We start from the raw sequence: 22387 nt of genomic DNA on the forward strand, positions 1-22387 counted from the left end.
CTGCTGGGGGTTTTATGCCAGAAAAGAATTCGGTAGTTTGTCTCCAGTTTGACTGGAGAGAGACACTGCAAAGAGAATTGAGTCAGAGTTCTGCATTTTGTATGTATTAATGCATTATATCATTGCCTTACTGCAATGATCCGACTACGACAGCAGTCTGCAGACTGTTTTTTCCCAGGATCTGCCCAGCTCCCTTTCATCCCTTTTTCTGCACCGTGCAGTGTTGTGAGGTTGCTTTCTCCTTGACTCAAGCTTCCCCCTTTTCACCTGGCACGCCCGAATATGCAGGGCTGACTTTCTGGAGAGAAACAGATATACAACCTGTGACCGTCTGTGCTCAAAGAAACGGTCGCTGTTCAAGTCAGCGAAGAAGTAATACCAAGATCAACACTTATTATGTCTCGCTTCTTATTTGTTTTTGAATCTGGATCACTATGTAGGCGCCAAACCTCTTCAATCCAGATGTGGTGCTAAATCAGCTCCGTTATTCAGGGATGCTGGAGACAGTGAAAGTTCGGAGAGCGGGTTTCCCTATACGACGCCTTTACCAGGACTTTCTCAGCAGGTAACTGCTATCATTGTACCACATGCTGTAACAGCCCCAAGGTATATGATTCTATGTATTTGTTTCCTCTAGAACTGCTGTTACTGATATGGATCATTTGTGGGATGTTTTTCTAACCGTGCCCTTATTCCCCGCATCATACACAGATTTGGAAGACCTTTTGGAGACTTGCCTTTAGGGTAAAAGTCAGAATGGAAAAATAGCCAGATGGTCCATTTTTAATTTTTTTTTTTTTTGTAGCTTTGCCACAGATTTGCTTGTGTGATGCTGTGAAACCCAGCTGGTCATAATATGTAAAAAGAAAATACCATACTTAAAACCTTTAATCTGGCAGGCTGAAGCAAAATTTAATGGACAGTATAGTTGATGATTAATACTGAAAAGAGTGATTATTTCTTTTAATTAGCTGCATCAAAAGGATTTCTTGAAGTTTAAGTCTAGAAGAGACCACTGAACATTGCTTCCTTTGTCTCTTGGAGCGTTAAATGCCACCCCTATACTGAACAAAATAACTTGTGTCTGATGAAAGCACATGTTTCAGAAAGACAGTTGCTCTTTACTGAAAAATGCTGTTGAGTTTGTATTTTATTACTGGGATTGCAACAATAATTGCCAGTGTGGTAGGAACAGATAAAGGTTGGGGGATGGAAATTTCCAATTTGGAAGGCAAATATAAAGAAGGGAGATCCCAGAGAAAGAAGGACTAATGGGAGGAAGATAATGAGAGTTAAAAGACTGGGGCAGGGGGGCCAGGCTACTGTCATACATAATCTCATGAGATTTTGTTTGGTTCTTAGGTACAAGATGCTTGTGAAGGGGCCAAGTTTCTCAGACAACAGCAAAGCTGTATGTGCAGCCTTTCTTCAGACCTATGACAGCAGCAAGAAAGAGTGGCAGTTGGGTAAAACCAAGGTACATCATCAGTGTGGGGCAGGGCATGGCTTTGTTCCAGCTGCAAGGGGATGTGATTGCATCTGGTGAGATTCAAGCCGGTGGAAAGGGCAAAGTAGTAATGACCCTTTAAATACAGTCAACTATACCACTGACCTGTAGCATCTCAAATATTACCCATATCAAGTACCTAGAGATGTAGAAGGCTTTTTGATTTTATCTAAACTCCTTCTCATTGACCAAACCGGATTGATTTTGTTGTGTCTGATCCAATTTATGGATCCAAGGAGAACAAGCATGGGTGTCATTGCATGCAATTGCTATGTGTGCCATTAACTCTTGTCTCTTGTGCCAGATATTTCGCTCTGCTTGGCTTGCTGAAATTCTTGCAGGAGGCAGCGAGCTGCTGCTTGGTATATATCTAAACTGTGAATAGGTAGCTAGATGACCAGATGTGTGACAGCCTTCTGTTGTGGAAGCTCAGCTGAGGGTTTGCGTGGTTAGCCCAGATGCTAGCATGTGTTTTCTAGGGAAAGGTATCCAAATGCTTCTCCCCACTATAATAATATAGATTTTGCATCTGTTTTGGTGAATGTTTACCACTTCTCTCTTGCCTGGTATAGTCTGGATTGTGTGTTTTGGGGGATTTTTTTTGTGTGTGTTTTTTTTTTTTTTTTTTCTCTAGATACCCAGCTGGAAATGTACCATTATCTTTCATTAAATGGGGAGGGAGCTGGGTGTTTCAGTCTGGATTTTTTCAAGCTTTGAGACAGCTTCACACAGAAATAGATGAGTGTTGTGAGGTATATTGCTTTAGAAATCTGGGAGTGGGAAAAACTGTCTCTATCACAACTTTCCACATACTCCAGTAAATTCTTCAAAGAATATTCCAAGATGGATGGTGTCCAGTGCAGACAGCATTTCTATTTACTGGGTATGCAGTCCATATCCAGAGCAGATGGTGATCTATCAAAGCAACTTTTCTTGCATTTTTTGCCCTTAAGCCTTCAAAAAAACTAGTTCAGAGTGTTTCCAGGGTCACAGTGAAACTGGAAGTGATTCCAGTGAATTCACATGTAATTTGTCCAGGAGATCTGATCATGATATTTGTTGCTTTGAGCAACCATTTCTTAATGAGTGGATAGACTATAATGTTTCTCAGAGAGCGAGATCTCTCTCTCCGTATCTTAGAGGAGCGGTAATAGCCCAGTTGGTAGTCTGGGCTATGAACTCTGTGTGATGACCAAGGAAAATACTGGCCATTTCTGTAGGAAGGAGATGTGTTAACCTGAAGTTTCTAATGCCTTCCTTCAATGCCTGCACTGATGTTCAAGAAAGGTTTTATCACTTAGCCGTATTTCTGCTCTATGATTAAGGTCTTCCCCATCTTTGATTTGGGAATCTGGTGTCTCCTCACTGATCCCAGCAAATCAGGAAACCATTTCAGTCATTCTTGTCCCTAGATAACCCACACTGCTTAGGTGGCTGCCAGTCTCAGAGCATTTTAGGGTTAAAGCCAGTGTAGAGAGTGTGTGTGTGTGTATTGCAGAGCTGCTTGTACCTGGGAAGCTTTAGAAAGGGGTGGTTAGAGCTGGTAAACATGGAGTTTGAACTTTCTTCCTAGCATGACAAAAGATGGAAGATCGCTGGGCTACAGCAAGGGCAACAGGGAAATGCATGTGAGGACCAAACTCACATGCAGACACTCACCTGTTAGAGTACAAAAGGTTGTAAGCTATATAGCTGGAGTACAGGGACTACAACAGACTGACGACAAGCAGGAAATTCAGGCTGCTTTGAGCCCCTGGCAGCAATAGGATCCCTTTTCTTTTCAGTCCCCATTGTGCATCCTGAAGGACTGAGTCCATCCATCTGTTTTCACTCACTCCTTGACCTGCACAAACAAATTCTTTTGGAAAAAACAATGTAGGTGGTAAAATGTGGCAAACAACGTTTGTTTGTATTTTGCCAAAACACTGGATGTACTCTAATGTAATTTTTTTGGACAATTTGGTCCTATAAACTAAAGCTTGGCTGAAGAGCTGTACGCAGCATGTTGGTAAACAGCAGTCTCTCTGGTAAGGCACTGGTTGCTGTCGGGTCTGAATATTATGGGAAGAAAGAAATGATTAAGAATGGCAGTGTTTGTATCTCTTTATCTCTTTATGACTGGGAAGGAAAATTGAAAGGGGTTGAGAAGCAGTTGAGCCATCTTGTTTGGTTGTAGAAGTTATTTTATATTCAAGCATGGTTAGGATTAGAGATGTGTGTCCTGGTAGAGGGGAGCAGTTCTATTTATTCTAAAGAATATATCACTCCAAGGCTGTCCTGGCCTGTTCCACCCCTGCTGCCGTGCTGAATGGCTGGCCAGCCCCTGGCTGCTCCAAGGTGCTGTCACCATTGCCTTGCCATTTCATTCTTCAGTTGAGTTGCTTGACGTTCTTTCCCATGCTCAGATGGTGGCAAAGTCATTTCGTTGCTCCCTTGGAGAGCCCTCTTGCAACTCTGCTTTCTGACAGTGCCTCCAGAAAGCCGGCCCCTAGGTAAAGCAGATGCCAAGGTGAGGCTGTGTAGGGCAGTGGTGTTTCCTCGTAGTCCCTTCCTTGCTGCCTGTATCCAGCTGTTGTGTCTTGGTTTTGGATTAGAGAGTGCTTTGTCTGTGTTCATGTTCGAGCCGGTGCTGGGTAACACAGGGTTATACTTGGGTTGATGAAGAAAAGAGCCCTAGTTTTTCCAGAGGCTTTCAGGTAAGGGTGAAGTGAATCTACCAGCTAAGGGGCACAGAGTGTAGGTCATTGTCCTGGAGAGGAAGTCCCCTGTGTGCCCTTGCTGCCACTTTTGCTGCTACAGGTGCAGCTCTGGGTACCCAGGTAGTGGTTCTCAACACCAGGAGAGAACTAACCTTGTCTTACAGTCAGGAGTAGCTACTGAAAAGGGTGGGACAGGCCGATGGGGATGTAACCTAGGAAGAAGTATAAGGGGTGGGTGAAGAGCGAAGCTTATAGAAGGGGGAATACTTCCTGCAAAATGAATGGAAGGATAATTATATCCCTAGCAATTGTTTGGAGGAGGAAGGAAAAGACTTTGTGAATTAGTGCAGGGGATTGTGAAGCTTGGGAAAGGAAACGGGGGAGGAAGGGCAGGATGATCTTTGTGTTTTTCATTAAGAATAGAGCAGCTGCTGTGCTGGCAATTGTCAAATTAATGTTTATAAGAGGTATTAATGTATATAAGGCAGGTTTTATCCGGTGGCATGACAGAGATGAAGGCTTGGATGCAAACAAGCAGTGTGATGACGGAAGAGCTTGTGCTGAGGTGCCCTTGTCTTTACTCGGGAAGTGCCGGGATGGAGCAGCAGCTTCTGTGCCCCTTTCCTCGGTGCACCTGGACCTTCTGCCATACTTGCCCATACCCACAACACAGATTTCCTAAGGCTGTTTAACACAGCAATTCTTCTTGTTTGAAAGCATTCATTTCCACATTTCAACCTGCTGTTTTGCAGGGCCTGTTTGAAGGGAGAAGGTTGCTGTAGACTATCTGGCATCCAGGTCACAGTGACCCACTTCCTGCTTTCCCAGTGTTGTCCCCGAGAATCATATGATCCCACTTATGTACACACGGGTTCACACACAGTTACATTTGTGTCTGCTGATCTACACGTAACCTTAACATGTTCACTGTTGCATTGGCGGTGCATGCGGGCATTGAGGTTGTGTGAGGAGCACTGTGGTGCTGCACTGTGGTTTAAAACTTGGCCAGTGGCTAATAGGAGCAGATATGATAGATGTAACCTTGTCTGTTTTGTTTAATCATTCCTTCCTCAGATGAAAGTGATCTCATGTTTACAGAAAGTGACTATGAATTATGACAAAGAAATGGCCACCTTCCAAGTTATTTCCACAAGGCATCAAAAATATTTCTGAGTTTGAATATGTTTTACTCTTCTTTGTCATCTAGGGGAGTCTAAAAAACCCCTCAAAATGCCAATAGCTTATAACTAGATATCGTAACGTTATTTGAGATTAACCCCTCACTCTCCAGCATACATAGAAACTCTGATGGGATTAGGGTTGTGTCTTGTTGAACTCTGCATGCCTCAAAGTTAGGTTTTTCCCCTCTTCTTCCTGGCACGGCAAAGTCTATGCTTGCTAGCGAAATACTGATGCATTGAATATCTTTGCAATTTGATGAAGATAATGGACTGAGACAGTGTTTTGCTGGTTGCATTCCTGAAATGGGTGACTGCTGCTTGTTTCTGGAATGTAATGGAAAGAGCAATCCCTGCCTCAAAGAAGTCTTTAAAAGATTGTTGAGTTGACAGAGGGAGTGGATGTACAACTTGCAGGGAAGGGTGCCAGCTTCATGGTTGGCAGTACCTTGATAATGAACTTTCTTTTAAGGCTACCCACAGTTACTTAGTCATTACAAAACAACTCATTTCTTCAGACCATCTTAATGGAAGTGGCTCCCGAGGAGAAATTGGAGTCCAGGGAAGCCAATGGCAATGGGTACTAACTCAGGGCAAGGTTTCAGTACCCGATGGTCTTTGCAGAGGGGAAAAGGAGCCTAAATAAGTGATCAGGCCAAAAGCAGTGATGGAAGGGAAGGTACAGAGAGACATAAGGGGAGGTAAGTGGGGAGAAGGAGAGTTTGTGGAGGACACTGGACTAAATAGCTATTCAAATCTTTGAGCATCCCTCTGCCCTCTTGGCATAGTCACATGCATCCAATAAATTTGTAAGGAGTTTTTACTGATTAATATCGTTCTGCAGATTGAGCAGCCCGTGTTCACGGCAGTGCTTTAACAAGTAGGGCAGCACTTTCCTACTGTAGTCCATTCTGCTGCTAGCCCTGGCAGTGATTTAGCCCATGTCAGGCCAGCAGGTCGCATGAGCACAGCCATATGGCAGTTGCTGCTGTGACTGCAGCTTGTATGGACATACCTTAGCCAACTTTATCTAGGCTGGGTACTGCTAGCAGCGTACCCACAGCGCCGTGGAGCTCCATGCAGGCTGCAGTCCATCTCAAAAAGCAAAGCATTTATTTCAGGATTTTATGCTGGACTCTGTGCTAAGATAACGCGAGCCAGCTGATTTAAAGTAGCTCAGATAAGTCATCGAAATTCCTGTAAACATGCCCTTATCTTGCTTGTATCGCAGTCCTTTTGTCTCTAAGATAGCACCTTCATCCCTCACACAAGCATTTAGCACTGAGCAGAGGTTTGAAATACAGGTGATGGAAGATGCTTGAGAATTGAAATACTGGACTCTGAAGTGCAATCAGTAGTATTTGGAGACCTCTCCTGTTGGGGCTCAGTTCCCCCTAATGCATGCTGCACGGCTGAACTTCGGCAGCGAGGAAGCATCTCCACCTCAGAGTTTCTGGAGGTTGGTGGAGGGCTTCAGCTTCCGCCCAGAGCCGGTGGACTGGGTGCTCAGCTTTGCACCTCGACAGGGATTTTAGCTTTTGACTCTTCTTCCACTATTAGGGCTGCTGTTAAAATTGCTTCCCAGAGCCTAGAAACCTAAATGTTCCTGCCTTTGCTTAAAATGCGGAGGAGTTTCTTTGCCAAATATTTAATCACCCAAGTAGGCACCAGTGCCTGCTGCAGGGAGGTACTGGATTGTGCGGGGAAAGCTGTCAGCTGGGAAAGAGTTAACCACAGGCGCAAGCCCGGGCTCTCCTCCTCCTCCTCCCTCCTCTTTCCCTCCTTCCTCTGCTCCCTCCCTCCCTCTCTCTCTCTTTTAAGTCTTGACCACAGAGTGAGGGAGGCGGGGGTTGGGCACAGAGTTTGGCTCATGTGGCTGCAAAACTTTTTCCTGGTGCTGTGAGCGGGGGCAGCCCGGGGCGCGGCGCCGCGCCTGGCGCTGGAGCGGCGGCGGCGGCGGCGGCGGCGGCATCGGCGGCCGCGGGCGCCCGGGCACAGCGCGCACCCCGCGCCGCTCACCCGGGGATGAAATCTCCCGGCTCTCCCGGGGACTGACTTCTTTCCTCTCTTTGTGTTTATCGAAACTCCTCCCCGTGGCGTCAGGTTTTCCTGAAGGAAGCTCTTGAGCAGAAGCTGGAGAAGGATCGGGAAGAGGAGTTGAGGAAAGCAGCTATAGTCATCCGAGCCCACGTCTTGGGCTACATGGCAAGGTCAGTGCTGGGGGCTGCCCCACCATCCCTGTGCTTGTGTGCCTGGGTTGCCCCGACCCCCTGCTTTGCTCTCTCGTCCCCTCGCATCCCTCCCTTCTTCCCCTCCTGTATTCTAAGGGAGAGCTGCGTTATCTGCCCTCCCTGCGGGCATCAGTTCTGCTGAAACAGTTCTGCGCCTTTGCCACCTCTTCTTCAATTCCGTGCACACTCGCACCCTCCCTCAGTGCTGCTCTGCAGGGACCTCTGTACCCATTGCTTGCCTCCAATGACACCTTTTCCTTGCCTTCAGGGCTCTCCTGGCAGGGCCCCACCTATGCTATGGGTCCTCTCCTTTTCCTTATGCCTGTCAACTCTGCTTCCTGCTCCCCCTGCAAATCGCTTCTTCCTCACTTGCAGCTCTGCCTTTGCTCACCCTCTTTCCTCGCCCTGCCTGTTTGCCTCGTGATCTCCCTCTCCTTTTAATTAACTCTTCAGAATTGGTTTTTGGCCAGCTTTGCACCAGTAATCTCCTCTTGCCGCTCCCTTTTGCACCTGACCAGAGGCGGGTTGGGAGAACCAACTGCAGACAAACCGCCCTTCCTCTGCCCCTCGCAGTCATCCTAACAGCTGACTCCTTAATGGCTGTGGCACGCACACTTAATCCCAGTAAGATGCTCTTTCCTGGCTGGTCTCTGCTCCAGACACCTGTCAGTCAGGCGTGTGAGGAGGTGAAATCCCTGGCCAGCAGAGCTGTTTCAGCAGGCGCTCTTATTAGAGCTCCAGTTACAGCAGGTAGCTCATTTTGCATTGGGAAATGTGTGCAAGGGTTGTACCCTGCCTTGCCAATGTGGAATATCAGCAAAATACACATTTGGTCTCAGGGGCTTTTATTCATTTATTTATTTCCCTCTAGGAAGACAAATGAGCTAGCTCTATTGTTTGTACATGAGATTGCAAGTTCTTTGTGTCAGGGCCTCTGCTCTATTTTACTTTGTGTCTAGCGGTTGGAGAGAGGGGTAGGGATTAGCACAGGAAAATTGATTTTTCTGGGAAACATCACTGCAGGCAAACTGGATTACTGCTTTTCTGAGTTCCTGGGAAGGTAGCTGCTGCCCTGCAGGGCTGTGGTGGAGACAGCGTTGCAGGAGTGTTCTTTGCTAGAAATCTCACGGTCCTCCAGTCTCCACAGGTCTGAATTCCTTGCCCCACATGTTGCTCTTCTGAGTCTCATCTTTAGGAACAAGCTGTGCTTCTGCAGCCAGAGTGGAAATCCTTACAAGCAGCTGGAGGTAACTGGACTTTGCAGGGGATGAGAGCAGGAAGTGAAGAAAGAGCTAGGGAGGGAGACTGGAAAACTTTTTCCAGTTGCACTGCACCTGTATTGGAGAAGGTCCGGTAAGAAGGGAGTTCATCTGGGCGAGTAGTGAATGGTCTGTGAAGAGTTGGGCAGAGGTCAGGAGTACCCGTGTGTGCTGCTTTAAGCTTTGATACCATTTCTGTCAGGTTTGCAAGAATGAATGTATTTAAATTCATTTGGTCTCATGCAAAGTAGATTGGCAAAGAAGGGTACATCTATTGCAGGAAGGATTTTACTGGTTTCTCCCCCTTTGTGAACTTGTTCTGTGAGCCTGGAGAACCAGTCCTAAGGGCAAGAACGTTTTTTTTTTTTTGCTCTTGTTCCCTGCAGCCCGCTATCTCTGATCACTAAAATGTGAGACAAGAAAATCAGCCCGTTCAAATGACCCCATTTTTCGTAGCTAATCTGTGGAACTCCGAGCTGCAGGTAACAGCTTCACCAGCTAAAATACATGTAACTGTTCCCAGGCTTGCAGGATCCATGTAAAAATTTGGCTGTGTCCCTGCATTCTGTAGGACCTTATTGCCCAAGGTAAGAGACGGTAGGAAATTACTCTTTAGCCCTGTGTTCTCTAGTCCTTGGAGGCGTAACTGCTAACTACAGCTCATCGACATAATTAACAGAATTCCAAATGCAGCATTGGCGCTTTGTAACCACCCCATGTTCTCTTGGGATGTCTCCCAACTCCGCGGCGTGGGGTGCAGGTTGACTTTCTTTGGCCAGTGCAGGAGGGTGAGTGGAAGGCTTGAACAAGGGGAATGAAATTCGCCGCCCGTGCGCAGCAATTCGGCTGAAGGGCGTCTGCAAGCTTGGCTGCGGTCATGAGGAATGAGGGGGCACTTCAGCCTGGCAGATTAGCAGGCAGAGCCTGCCCTGTGGCTGGGCAGGGCTTGGCACGTGTTGCACTTGAGCGAGTTTCTGGCAGATGCGTTTTGTAAAAGTCAGAGCGCCCTTTTTTGATGCACTTATATCTGCCTTGGCAGAAGGTGCGGGTGCAGCTGTTCACACCCCATGTGCAGGGCGCAGGGAGGACAGCGGGAGCAGGGGTGAGGGGACGGCAGCCCAGGAGCAATTCGTGTAAAACCTCCCACTTCTTATCACCTCTTCCCTTTCCTCTTCTTTTCTCTGTGCTTCCTCCCTTTGACTTAATACTCATGGAAAAGAGCGTGACCTCTGCACGTTACTGCCATAAGCATCCCTCTCCTCATTTTCTCGACTAGGCCGACGTATCTGATGTGCAGGGAGGTAGCAAGCTGTCAGCATGGGTCCCTGTTGCTATTTGAAGGGGGGTTGATTGCCAGGAAGGGGATTTTGAGGTGTGTCTTTTCCTCAGGGGTTGCAGAAGGTCTGTGGGAAGGATATGTGAGAATACCGTGCTATTTCCAGCGCGCTTTCTAGGACTGTAAGACCTCACAGGATTACTGTAGTCTGCTGGTCCTGGATCCTGGGTAACAGCCCTATAGAATTTCCCTCTGCAAATTCTGGTTTGGAGTAAAGAAGGTTTTGATCTGAATAGTACCAATGATTTTATTTTTTTTTCCCTACAGCAAGATATTAAGGTGTCTAAATATATTCAATTACTTTAAAAAATGTCCACTTATTTCCAGCCTGAACAGACTTCAGCTTCAGGTCAATTAAATCTTGTTATGTGCCCTGTTGGATAAATAGAAATGCCACCCAAAACTGTGGGTACTTTGGCTGGGATCAAGTGTTTCCTTAGCCCTCTCTTTCTTAAGGTCACGGAGAAGACACTGTCTTTCTATAAGCCAGGATTTCTGCTTCCAATCCGGCTTCCTCAGCAATCACTTGAGCATCTAACAGTGTTCTTGAAATGGAGGTGCTAACACTGAACAGAGGATGAAAGTAGCCGTGCAGTCACCTTCTACACAGTATTTCCACTTGCAAGTATAAGATTCAGTTGGGAGTTTGCCTTCACCTGGTGATCTCTGTGGCCCCTAAATCCTTTTTTGACTTACTGTCTCCTAACATAGTCCCACGTCAGGTGTGTTCGGCCTTTGGTTCTTCAATAGAAGACCTTATGTTCGGCTCTTTTGAATTGTTTAATGTTTGCTTGAATCTAGCTTACAAATTGATCCAGATTACTGTGTAATAGTAACCCTTTTGTTATTTGGCCAGTTTGTCTATCATGTACAAACTTCTACCAGTCGCTTTTTTTTCAGGTCCTTGATAAAAAAATATTCTATACTGCAGAGGCAAGAACCAACTTTTCTGGAACTTTACTAGGCTACAGAAATACTGAAATGATGATTCTTTTCTTTTGGGGCTCTAGCATGTTTTTTTGGTTTTAAAGTGCTGCAAAGCTGATTTTGACATCATTATTGTTTAAGCAAAATGTTGTGCAATGTAAGTATATGTTTATGGGAGCCTGTTACAATGTTACATTCAGCAACCAATATTTTGTATCACTGTGTTTTCCCCCAAACAATACCAGATTAACATGGCCAGATCTATTTTTGCCCCGTTTTTGTTTTTCCTGGAGTAATTTGTTTTTGGCCACTTAAAAGGCAGGGCAATATAGGACTTTGTTCTCATATAGTAAGGACATTGGTATGTTTTTATTATAATAGAATCATAGAATGGTTTAGGTTGGAAGGGACCTTGAAGATCATTGAGTTCCACCCCCCCTGCCATGGGCAGGGACACCTCCCACTAGACCAGGTTGCTCAAAACCCCATCCAGGCTGGCCTTGAACACCTCCAGGGATGGGGCATCCACAGCTTCTCTGGGCAACCTGTTCCAGTGCCTCACCACCCTCAGAGTGAAAAATTTCTTCCTAATATCTAATCTAAATCTACCTTCTTCCAGTTTGAAGCCATTCCCCCTCGTCCTATCAAATAAATCCTCACTGAACGATTAAGCCAACTGCACAGTGAATGTGCGTGATGTGCAATGCAAGGAGGGTTTGGGCCAGTGGACCTTCACTTTCCGTGTGCCAAATGTCTGTCCTTCATCCTCTGAGGGTCTTCACGAAAGCAGGTGCCCATGGAAACAAACCAGTGGTAGATATAGGAGTGAGAACAGTGAGGAGAATATGATTTACGGGTAGTGGCCGTAGAGCAACAGAAATTGTGTTATTTCTGAGCAACATTTTTCCAAAGCCGTTCTTCCGTGGATGTGGTAAGATTGCTCAATATACCAGGGCATGGGAAACGCAAAGCATGTGTTGCTTCATGGTGCATTAAGTGTCTGGTTCTGTTTTTAGGAAGAAGTACCAAAAGGTGCTAGCCAGTGTTGTTATAATCCAAAAGAACTACCGGGCGTACTTCTGGAAGAAGAGCCTGCTGCAACTGAAGGCCTCTGCAGTCACCCTGCAGAAGCACTGGCGTGGCCGCCTGGCTCGCAGCCTCTACCAGCACCTGCTGCAGCAGGAACTCAGGCGGAAGCAGGAGGTGGAGGAGAGGAGGAGGCGAGAAGAGGAAGAACAGATCAGAAGAGAGGAAGAGGAAAGACAATGGCAAGAAGAGGAGGAGCGTAGGAGGAAACGGGAAGAGGAAGAGGTGAAGGAAAGGTACAAGATGGTATCTTGCATTCATCGTTCCCTAGCGCTAAAGCTGCTGAGGGGTAAAAGCAGGTCTGGGGCACTGGTGTGATGGTGACACTGGAACAGCGTCCCAGTGCCAGGGGGCAGAGTCGGGGTGGGCTGTGGGCTACTCAGAATAGAAAAGCAGAATGGAAAAGGGGTGTCCTGCTTCCTTTAGGAACACTGATTCTGGTGTATTTTTACCTCTGTTTTTTAGTGTTTTTCTGCTTTGGAATGTACGTGAAAGGAGGCGGTTTCACTGATTGGGCAGAGATGCATAAGTTTCTCCTTGTCTTTGCAACGGGAAAGGAAGTTTTATGCAGTCTTCCAAAATCTGGAGGGCTTAGCAGTGTGAGAAAGCACCAGAGTTCATGGGTCTTGGTGTGACCAGTAAGCTGGGTCAGAGAGTAAGGTGGGCAGCGCACCTGTGCTCCTACTGCAGTTCTTACACTCATGAGACTACACGTGCTCTCCCTGTTCCTGCCGCTGCTTATCTCTCATCAGGGATATGGATGTGTCAAGAGATCAGGAGAGGAAAGGAAAAGCTAATGTGACAAAAAGAGGCAATCTGTGACCAGTGACAGTACACCTATTGAGAATCCTGCACCTCATGCATCATTTACTGTTCACTCCATGGTTACCTACATCCTATCCAAACTGGGTGTCTCTATAATCTTTTGTTTTAAGAAGCATAAAACTTAAACGATGAGATTATTATATGTTTGAACAAATAATCTTGTGATATTTTAAGGTTTTCGTAAATAGTTGGTTACATTTCTTATAGCCTTTTGTTACATGCTTGTCCCAAAGTTGGATCATGGCAGACTAACAGGTGTGACAAGCATCAGAAAGTTCCAAGGTTAGAAGCATGTCACAAGGAAAAGGGATTGCCTGTGGTTTCACCGGAGACTGTCGGGTGATGTATCTGCTGGGACAAGGCATGGAGTCAGTGACACCAGCGATGAACAGTTTGGTCTAGGAATTTGTTGAACAACACTGAAGGCTCCGTTTTATCAATGTGTCAATTTTCAACAACAGCCTCATCAGCAACACGAAGCTGTACAAGTTCAGAGTGTCAGTAACTAGTTTGCAGAAATCAAATGCCACCGACGCTCTCTCAGGTCTGCAGTCCTCATTGTACTAAGTAGAGTTTGTCCCTACCTAGTTTTAGATAAAAGTATCTATTTAGTTTATTCATTCTAGAGTGTTTCTGCCCCTGCCCTCTAGTTCCCAGCCCATGAAAGATATGGTGAACATCACTGTAAAGAAGCGTCAGTGTTTCTAGGCATCAGGTGAACTGCTCATTTTGCTTTCATTTTCTACTTGGTATCAAATGGCCTCATTCAGAGTGAGTAGCCAAAAAGGTACTGGCAGACCAACTTGGCCTAACCCTGAACTTCCATTTGACCTCAAAAATGAGGTGGAAGTCCACAGAAATTGCGAATCAGCTAAGCTACTGAGAACAAGTGAAAAAACCCCGATGCACCTGCAGAGACAAAATTAGAAAGACCAAGATGCAAACTGAGCTATGACAAACTAAAAGTTGGCATGCAGTTATTGTGCATACACTGTTAGTAAAAGGGAGACATGGAGCAATTTTGTCTGCTGTTCAACAGGAAGAAAAAATTCTAATGTTGAGAAAGCCGAGGTATTTGTTGGGCACTAAATACAATTAGCACAGACGTGCGAGAATTCAGAACCTAGCAGGGAAATAAAAGGTTCGAGAATGCTCAGAGAAATCAGATTACAAAGAAATCATCCAGACTTGGTGAAATTAATGTTTGGGTACTTCAGGAACCAGCTGAAGCAGTTTGAATCAGCAGCTATTCCCTTTCCCCTCTTTTGTGGATAGCAATGGAGTTTCCATAAAACTGGAAAATTCCAAACATAGTGACCCTCTTTTAAAATGGGAAAAGGAAGAACAAGGGAACTGTGGACCTCAATTGAGCCTAACCTCAATTTCAGGAAGCTTCTGAAACAAGTAATACAGTTGTAAATGCTTGATAAAGGAGTTAACAGCCAATGTGGATTTCTGAAGAACAAACAGCATTAAAGTTATCTGTTTCCTTCTGTGATAGCTTATGACATGCCTTGTGGACAGGGAAAAGCCCCAGAGGGTAGGTAACTTGCCTTTGGGTAGGTAAGGGCTTAGGACAATACTCTAAGACACTATAATGAATGTGGTTTGGAAAAAAGTAGATGAAGCAAGACTAGGATTTATGGGTTTACTGCATTGTATTATTGCATTTTAATTAGTAAACAATAGTAGTTTTTTTGTTAAATAGGAGAGAACTCTTGGATGGGATTCTTCCACGGTCTGTGCTGGCTATGGTGCTAGTGCAATGTTTTCATAATAAGTTGGATGAAGAAATACGAGTATCCTTATTAAAGTTGCAGATGAAACCATCTGGTGAGGGGCTGTAAGTGTAAAGCTAGACAGGATTACAATTCAAATAATTTTGGCAAATTAAAGAAATGGTCTGAAAAGCATAGGATAACATTCAATACAGACACGCAGATCTACAGTTAGGAATAATCAAATGCACAGAGAGAGAAGGAGGAATGCCTACTTCAACAGCAGGAAGAAGGTCTGGAGGCTAAGTTGAGTATTAGTCATCAGTGTCATGCTGTGTGAGAGGAGAAAGCAAATGCTGTCTATAAACAGGATTGTTTCTGTAAGATGTGGGGGTGATTCTTCTGTTCCACTTGGCACTGGTAAGGCTTCAGTTGGAGTACTGTCCCTAGTTTTGGGTATCACATTTCAGGAAGAGTGTGGATCAGTTGGAGATTGATGGAAAGCAGCAAGAAATATCAGAAGTCTAAAAAAATGTGAGGAACAGTTGCAGGAATTAGTGTGTAGATTGTAGGTGGTATTTCTGATTTGTTTTAAAATGGCTCTGCGTCTTGAACCCTTATATCATTTAAGGCAGTTGTTTAACTCATGACTACTCTTAGACATCTTTCAGTAGAGTTGGAACCATCTGGATCTCACTTATGTCAGCTTTCATTTATAAACATCTCCTGGATTTTTTTGAGAGAGGCTGAGCGCGTAAGAGTGAGAGCTTTAAGGACCGTGTGACTTGCAGCTGCAATTTAGAATTTGGCTGGGAAAAGCTACAGGGCCTGGGAAATAAATAGTGTTGCCCTCCTGTTCTGCTTGGGGTGGAATTATAGATTTGAGAGTTCCACTGCCAGCCTGAATTTAGCTGCACCGTGGTTGCTACAGGCAGACTCTTCCATCCAGCCACATCCTAGCCTTGCTCCCTATGCATGGCCCTGGCATTTGTCTGTCACTAGTTCAGTTGCTTGTCATGTGCTTGTTATGGAGAAACTGGCCATAGTGACAGCTTTCCCTTGTAGTACGACCTCTTTGATCTGGGTCGAGATGCAGCACCGTGTGATAGTTTTGTCCTCTACTCATGTCTACTAACAAACTCTTGGCTCTCACAGCCTTTACTAGGTAGGAGACTATGTTTTGCATGCCACTGAGAAGTCGCGCAAGCTGGAACACTCAGGTCTTCAGAATAGAAAGTCCTCAGCCTAGTCAGTTAACGTAGGACAAAAATTTGATAAATTTGGGGGTATTTTAATATAAAAGTAAAAGCAAAATAAAACACAAATTCAATGTTGGTATTGCAATAATTCTGTTCTGTTTTAAAAAATCAAACAAACAAACACAGTTTCCTGATATCTGTCAGTTACACATGTACAACCTCATTTATAGCCACGGATGTATAGTACTTCAGAAGATTCTATTTACACTTATTATGAGTCTAACTGATGTGTCTTTCTGTCACTGTTTCCAATGTCCTTCCTAGTGTGTTCCAACTAATTCAATTTCCCGATTGATCTGAAAGTTAAGTGCATGGGGAAAATCTGTTGTATCCACAAAGGTCATGCCAACCACAGAGAATTGGATTTTTACTAAATTACAAAAGCTTTTAAATCAATCTTACAACAGGTACCTTAGTTTAACCTTATCCATGGAGGGATGAAGTGTCCATGTAATGCTAAAAGCCTTGTGTAGGAAAATTGGGTCTATCTCTGACTATTGTTTCTTGTTTTTTTAACAGAGAAAAGGAGCAACTGAATGTGCTGCTCCAGGTGGCTCAGGTAAGTTTAACAGTTATTCTTTTCACATGTCTTCTCTGAGTATCTGTGAAGGGTCCTTCATTGCCCATGCTTTGCCTGGAGCTACTGTTGTTATTGTGGCACCGCTATTTTAAAAATGGGCTTTGTTCACTCAAAACCTGCAGCTGTTTGGCTTTGGCAGAGGTGCACAGTTAACAAGGTGGGTGTTGGGTTTTTTTCTAAGGCTGATGCACCAGCTTGCATAGTTCCTATTTGAAAATTTCTGTATTGAGTGTGCAGCGTCCTTTTTTATCTCTACTGCTTGAGCTTATTACGTGACCTTGTGATGTGCTACACTGTGACACAGTCTGTTTTGCCGGATTGTTGCCTGTCACAGCCAAAATAAGAGTGCAGACTGCTGCTACCATGGCTAAAATAAACCCCTTGTAACTGATCTGATTGGGTTTTGGTACATGATATATCAAAGAGCAGACCACCTACCCTGAGCTGTGTGAAAACAGCTTATTTCTTTTCCCAAACCACTTGTTCCCCAGGTCAGCTCTGTTGAGGAGAGATGTCAGATTGGAGTCTAAAATTGCATTTGTCCACAAGTGAGAGTCAAGTAGGCAACAAGAAACAGGGTAATTGTAAAGAAAACGGGGATTATGGCTTAAATGGGCCAATTCGTTGGCTGCATTGTCATACTCCTACCAGGAAGTACATGAAATCCTTTTGGAATTCGCTTTTGCTTTTTCTTGTGTGTGTGTGTGTGTGTTTTCAATATCCTCCGTGGAGGGGAAGGTGGCTTTATCTTATGGCTTAATGTCAGTGAAAGTTACCAGTATCTTCTGTCTTCTAATTATTGTGTACTTGCTAGAAATTTCCTGTTACTTCAATGCGGAGAATAGAGGAAGACAGAGTCTTCAGCAGCCAGCCAGCCATCATCCATCCAGTGATGCTAAAGAACGCCAAGAAATTCTGGGTGAAATTTTGGTGGGGTGGGGTTGGAGTGGATACAGTCCTGCTTCATTGCAAATATTCCTTCCAGACCTAGATTCTGGTGGTCAGACCCTCAACTCGGGAAGCAGCAAGGTCCCCAAATCTTCTAGTGAATTTCTGGGAAATCTTCAGCTCTTAAGCAGGCTATGTATATATGTATTCATATAGAGTTGCTTTCTCCTGTATGCGTGTATGTCTGTGAGGTAGCTCAAAAAGAGAGGACAGACTTTGAGAATACTTCTATACAAACTGTAGCGTACAAAGGGCTGTAACATGAACAGAAGATAGAGAGGCTTTTCTAAAAATTTACTGATCCCAGTGAGCTACTTTGTACGATTCAGAAAGGGGGTAGGCTGCTGGAAGAGAGGAATTACCTAAAGACCCAGTAGTTCTACCTTTAGCATTTACATGATGGATGATGGCATATGCTGATCAGAAAAGGAGAGGATGCTTAGAGTAATTTTTTTGCACGTGGGAGGTACAAGGCAAGCCACAGGAGACAGGAAGAATGAAAGGTCCAGGCAAGGAACACATATGGGTTGAAGAAACTGCTTTAACACTCTTATAAATTCTTTAAGGTGGAAGCAGTAAAGACTGAGGAGGTAGATATTCCCCTGCAAGAAGAAGAGAGACGTCAGATGGAGGAGATCTTAAGACTGGAGAAGGAGATTGAGAAGTTGCAGCAACAGAAAGAGGATCACATGTCTATCATCTGTGAAAACACCAGGAATGAAATCAATCGGCAGCGAGAAGAGGAGATCCAGAGGTTGGAAAAGGAGGCATCTAGGGTTGCCCAGGAGTTCTTGGAGCTGCTGGATTTTGGCAGTCTGGATGAAAGTGTGCAGAACTTAGAGCATTCGCTTTCTAGTGAGGGGACACTCAACATTGACTGCAGCCTGGTGGCACCACTGGCTGAAGAAGAAGTGGATGAGGGTTTTCATGCTGATGACGAAGGACGGCCAACTTCCAGTTTGGTGGTCTTGAATCAGCATGGCACAAGAAACAGCGATAACTACTCAGAGGAAGGTGTGGACCCCAGCCTTTCAATTGTCCAAAGAGAAGTGGGAGAGGTTGTCCCTGCTCCAGGACAACCTGTGGAAAGAACCACTAGCGCCAAAGAGCAGAGAGCCCTATCTGACCCAGCAGAAAGCATTCACAGCACTGTCTCAGATACACCGAAGAGTAACAGTAGAGAGGTGGGAGAACCGATTTACACTTCCCCCCCAGACGTGGAGTCTGACTATGACCATGAGGAGTTTGATGGCTGTGGAGATGCAGGTAGCGCCTCAGCTGAGCCCCTGAACGGTGAGGAAGGTTTGAGACACTCCCACGGTACCAGCCTGGACTCCAACCGTGGCAGCCTGGACTCGGTAAGAATCCTTCCCTTCACCTTTCTGGACATTAGCATGACTTTGCTGATATTTATGACATCCTTGCCTTCTTACTGTATGCCTGCTTGCTCTGGGTGTTGTTATCAATATAGAACTCCCTCTTACATCGATAATCAGCTTGAAAAAAAGGGAAGAGCTGATAGGCTGAATGCCAAGGGGCTTGTGACTGTCCAGTGTCACTGGTACCACCAGCGAGCACATACGTACCTAGGCTATTTTAGATTGTTTCCATCACCGTATGTGACACCCTTTAGGAAGACTGAAAGCAGGCAACGAGTGTCTTGCAGGTATGTGTTCTACCTTAGAGAGATTTCGCAGAAGTAGCCTGAGCTGCTAATGGACGGTCACAAGAGGGAATTGGAAAGGCTGGGGTTTTATTTGTTACCATCACTAAAACTTCTTTTGTTCCAGTCCTGTCACCGTTCAGAGTCAAGGGTTTATTTTCAGCCGCTGTGTACAAGTTAAACTGTCCTAAGGCTTGAAGAAATTACTGTGCTGATCTAGGCTGGGTCCCATTGCACACAACCAAGACCACCGAACCTTTTCATTCCTACCTCAGGGACAATGCCAGGGTAGTAAAGCTGGGCTGTTAGCCTCGGGCTTGAAGCATCTCAGCTTCCATCCCACGCTATGCTCTGGACTTCCTGAGTGCCCTCAGGCTAGTTGCTTAATAATGCAACGATAAATCCCCTTACAGAACAGGATGTCAGATAAGCCCACACAAGATTGTGAGGAGTTCAGGTGTGGAGCCAATGACAGCCATAAAAATACTTCAGATAAATGGTGTCCCTAAGAATAGAGACCAGAGCTACAAAATATCTTTTAGAAAACTATTGATATTTTTCTTTTGGTTTTGTTTTGTTTTGTTTTTTTTCTAAGGAATTCAATTTACTTCCTTTGCTATTCTTTTCCAATAGGCAAATTGTGACCCTTCTTAAAAAGTTGCATTATTTTTACTGTTTGCATTTCCCTAATGTCAGCTGCCAGCCGTCAGAATTTTTTATGATATGATTTGCTTGAGTAAAGGTACCTTCTCTGTGGGCGGATACTCACAGATCACTGTCAGGTAATCTTCAAGTCATGAATCATTCTGTCACAACTTAGGCCAGTTTCTACCATTCTTCTTAAAATGTAAATAGAAGTGGAGGATTTTATTGGGCTGGTCAGTGAGTAAGACTCATGAAAAACCCGGTTGATACTATGTCATGGCATGAGCCACAGGAAGAGATAGCTGCAGCTGGGTCAAGATCCCATCAGTAGCTGCTGATCCAAGAGTACCTGCTTTTTGAAACTTAATGGCAAGAGAGGGAGAATGAATGAGTGGAACAGCAATGAGACAAAAGAGGAACGCAAAGGGGTCACAGAGAGAGGACAGAAGGGAAATGAAAAGAAGCAACATGCATCTGAGGAAGGAAGAGGTCTAAGGAGCTGACTTCATTAGTATTAAATTAATAAAGCCGATCAAAGGAAGCTGTATTTAGGGTAAAGGAAATGATAGGGTAATTTGGGATTTCATGTGTCAAGTACTTTCCTATGGCTGAGGGTCATTATCTAGTTGGAGAACAGGGAAGAGTAAATACTGTACTGTTATTTCAGTAATTTAGGTCTTTGTTTTTAGGGTTCAGTTATCCTGGAATGTGCTTTTTTTTTCTAATCAAACCAAAGCAAGACATTTCCTTGCTGGGGTTAGATTAGCGCTCCATCTTGTCCAGCATCTTGGCATGTCTGCCAAAAAAAAAAAATCAGAAAAATCCCCCAAAATGAAAAATTCTCCCTTAATCCCATTGAATCGGTTTTTGGACTGTGGCCTCTGCCTTGAAACAGGAAGGTTTGTTGCTGCAGGTAACTGGAGTTTTCTAGCCATGTCCACTGCCGAATGTCACTCTCCTTTCTGGTATGAAAATTCCATGCTCTGGAGATTCTTGCTTTAGGCATTAATGGGTAAGCTGTCAAGCCTGTAGTTTTACTGTATTGCTTTTTTTGTAACGGGAGTAGGCATAGTTTTGCACCTTCCGATCATGTGACTTCTCTAGCCTTGTTACTTTGCTCCACTCCTCCTCTGACCAGGAGAACCCAAGTAGCGTGTATTTCTTCTTTTCCTTTTAGTTTCTGGACAGTGAAGAAGAAGTGGATGTTTACATTGACACGGATGAAGAGTTTTGTAATGGACGAGTCACTATCTTCAACGGCTCAGGACCACCCTATTTTCACAGCTATCTCTACATGAAGGGTAAGCGGCTTTAGCCAAAACCATGGAAGGATGGAATCCGGGAAACCCACTTTCCTCTTCTGTTTCTCCAGAATCATCGTCTTCATCTGCTCTTAGTTCTCTGTTTACTCTCTCTTTTCTTTTTTTCCTCTTTTATTTAAAACAAGCAAATAGAACAAAGAGCTAGGAGGTGGATGTCAGGGAATTAGACTGGATATCTTTGCCACTGAGACAAAGTTGTGCCCACTTAGTATGGGCTTAAATGACTCATTCTGAGCTACAAAACTGAAGACAATACAAAAATATTTGAGTAGAGCATATATTTCTATACTTTGTGTTTGTTTCACTAGTTTGTTCTGGTTTTAATCTGTCCAAACTTAAGCATGTCTTGTTGCGTGTCTGATGAAATCTTGCTCCCTCACTTTGCAGGAGGTCTCATGAACCCATGGAGGCGGCGCTGGTGTGTTTTGAAGAACGAGGCCTTCATGTGGTTCCGCACCAAACAAGAGGCACTGAAGTCCGGCTGGCTCTATAAAAAAGGTGGAGGCATGTCAACACTTTCACGCCGCAACTGGAAACGACGTTGGTTTGTGCTTCGAGAATCCAAGCTGATGTACTTTGAGAATGATAGTGAGGAAAAGCTGAAGGGGACAATTGATATCAGAAGGGCAAAGTGAGTGAAGAAATAAATCCTTTCGATCCCTAGTATTCACTCTAAATCAATAACGAAGTGTTCAGTGCTGTCAGTTCATTGGCCTATGTATCTCCCATAGGGCTAGGAGAATCAGAAATGTAAGGGAAGGAAAAGACACTCGGAGGCTGGAATTACTTGGTGGTTCTTTTTCCAGTCTTGCATTTCATAATCTGGCAGAAGCTCTTTCCAAGCCATGGATTGAGCCAGACCAGGAGGGGCTAATTAAGTGCATACCCCATGCATTCTCCCCTACTCTGACTCCATCTGTTTCCTGGCTTCTCCAGGCGCTTCACAGAGGTGGTATGAAGCTCACAGTAGGACTTGAATTTGGCAGCATGTACTCTGCCTTTTCGTGAGCCCTGAATGCTCTTTTCACTGCCATAGCCAATTCCTCAGCTCCTGCTGTAAGAAAGAGAGACTAGTCACTTGTTGGCATTATGTGGGCCTGTAAAGCGTCAAAAAGAGCGGCACACCCCACTTTGTAAACAGCCTTCTGCATCAACCTCTCTGTTACCTCTTCTTCCATCTAGTCTGCTGGTATCTTGAGGAAAA

At 44.8% G+C, this 22387-nt stretch overlaps 1 protein-coding gene across 1 annotated transcript in view; it reads left to right on the top strand.

The window, feature by feature from the left end:
* Positions 1 to 22387, top strand: part of LOC309672048 (unconventional myosin-X-like) — a gene marked incomplete at its 5' end in the record, with an annotated part of 96063 nt that overhangs the window by 52861 nt on the left and 20815 nt on the right. Inside the window, 8 exons of the mRNA XM_082483453.1 lie at positions 441 to 565; positions 1363 to 1477; positions 7488 to 7594; positions 12154 to 12459; positions 16545 to 16584; positions 18120 to 18911; positions 21039 to 21162; positions 21571 to 21814. Coding sequence (XP_082339579.1) covers positions 441 to 565; positions 1363 to 1477; positions 7488 to 7594; positions 12154 to 12459; positions 16545 to 16584; positions 18120 to 18911; positions 21039 to 21162; positions 21571 to 21814 — 1853 coding nt within the window. The remainder of the gene's footprint in view (positions 1 to 440; positions 566 to 1362; positions 1478 to 7487; positions 7595 to 12153; positions 12460 to 16544; positions 16585 to 18119; positions 18912 to 21038; positions 21163 to 21570; positions 21815 to 22387) is intronic.

The sequence above is a fragment of the Vanellus vanellus genome (assembly GCF_965231255.1).
Source record: "Vanellus vanellus genome assembly, chromosome: 5".
NCBI lineage: Eukaryota > Metazoa > Chordata > Aves > Charadriiformes > Charadriidae > Vanellus > Vanellus vanellus.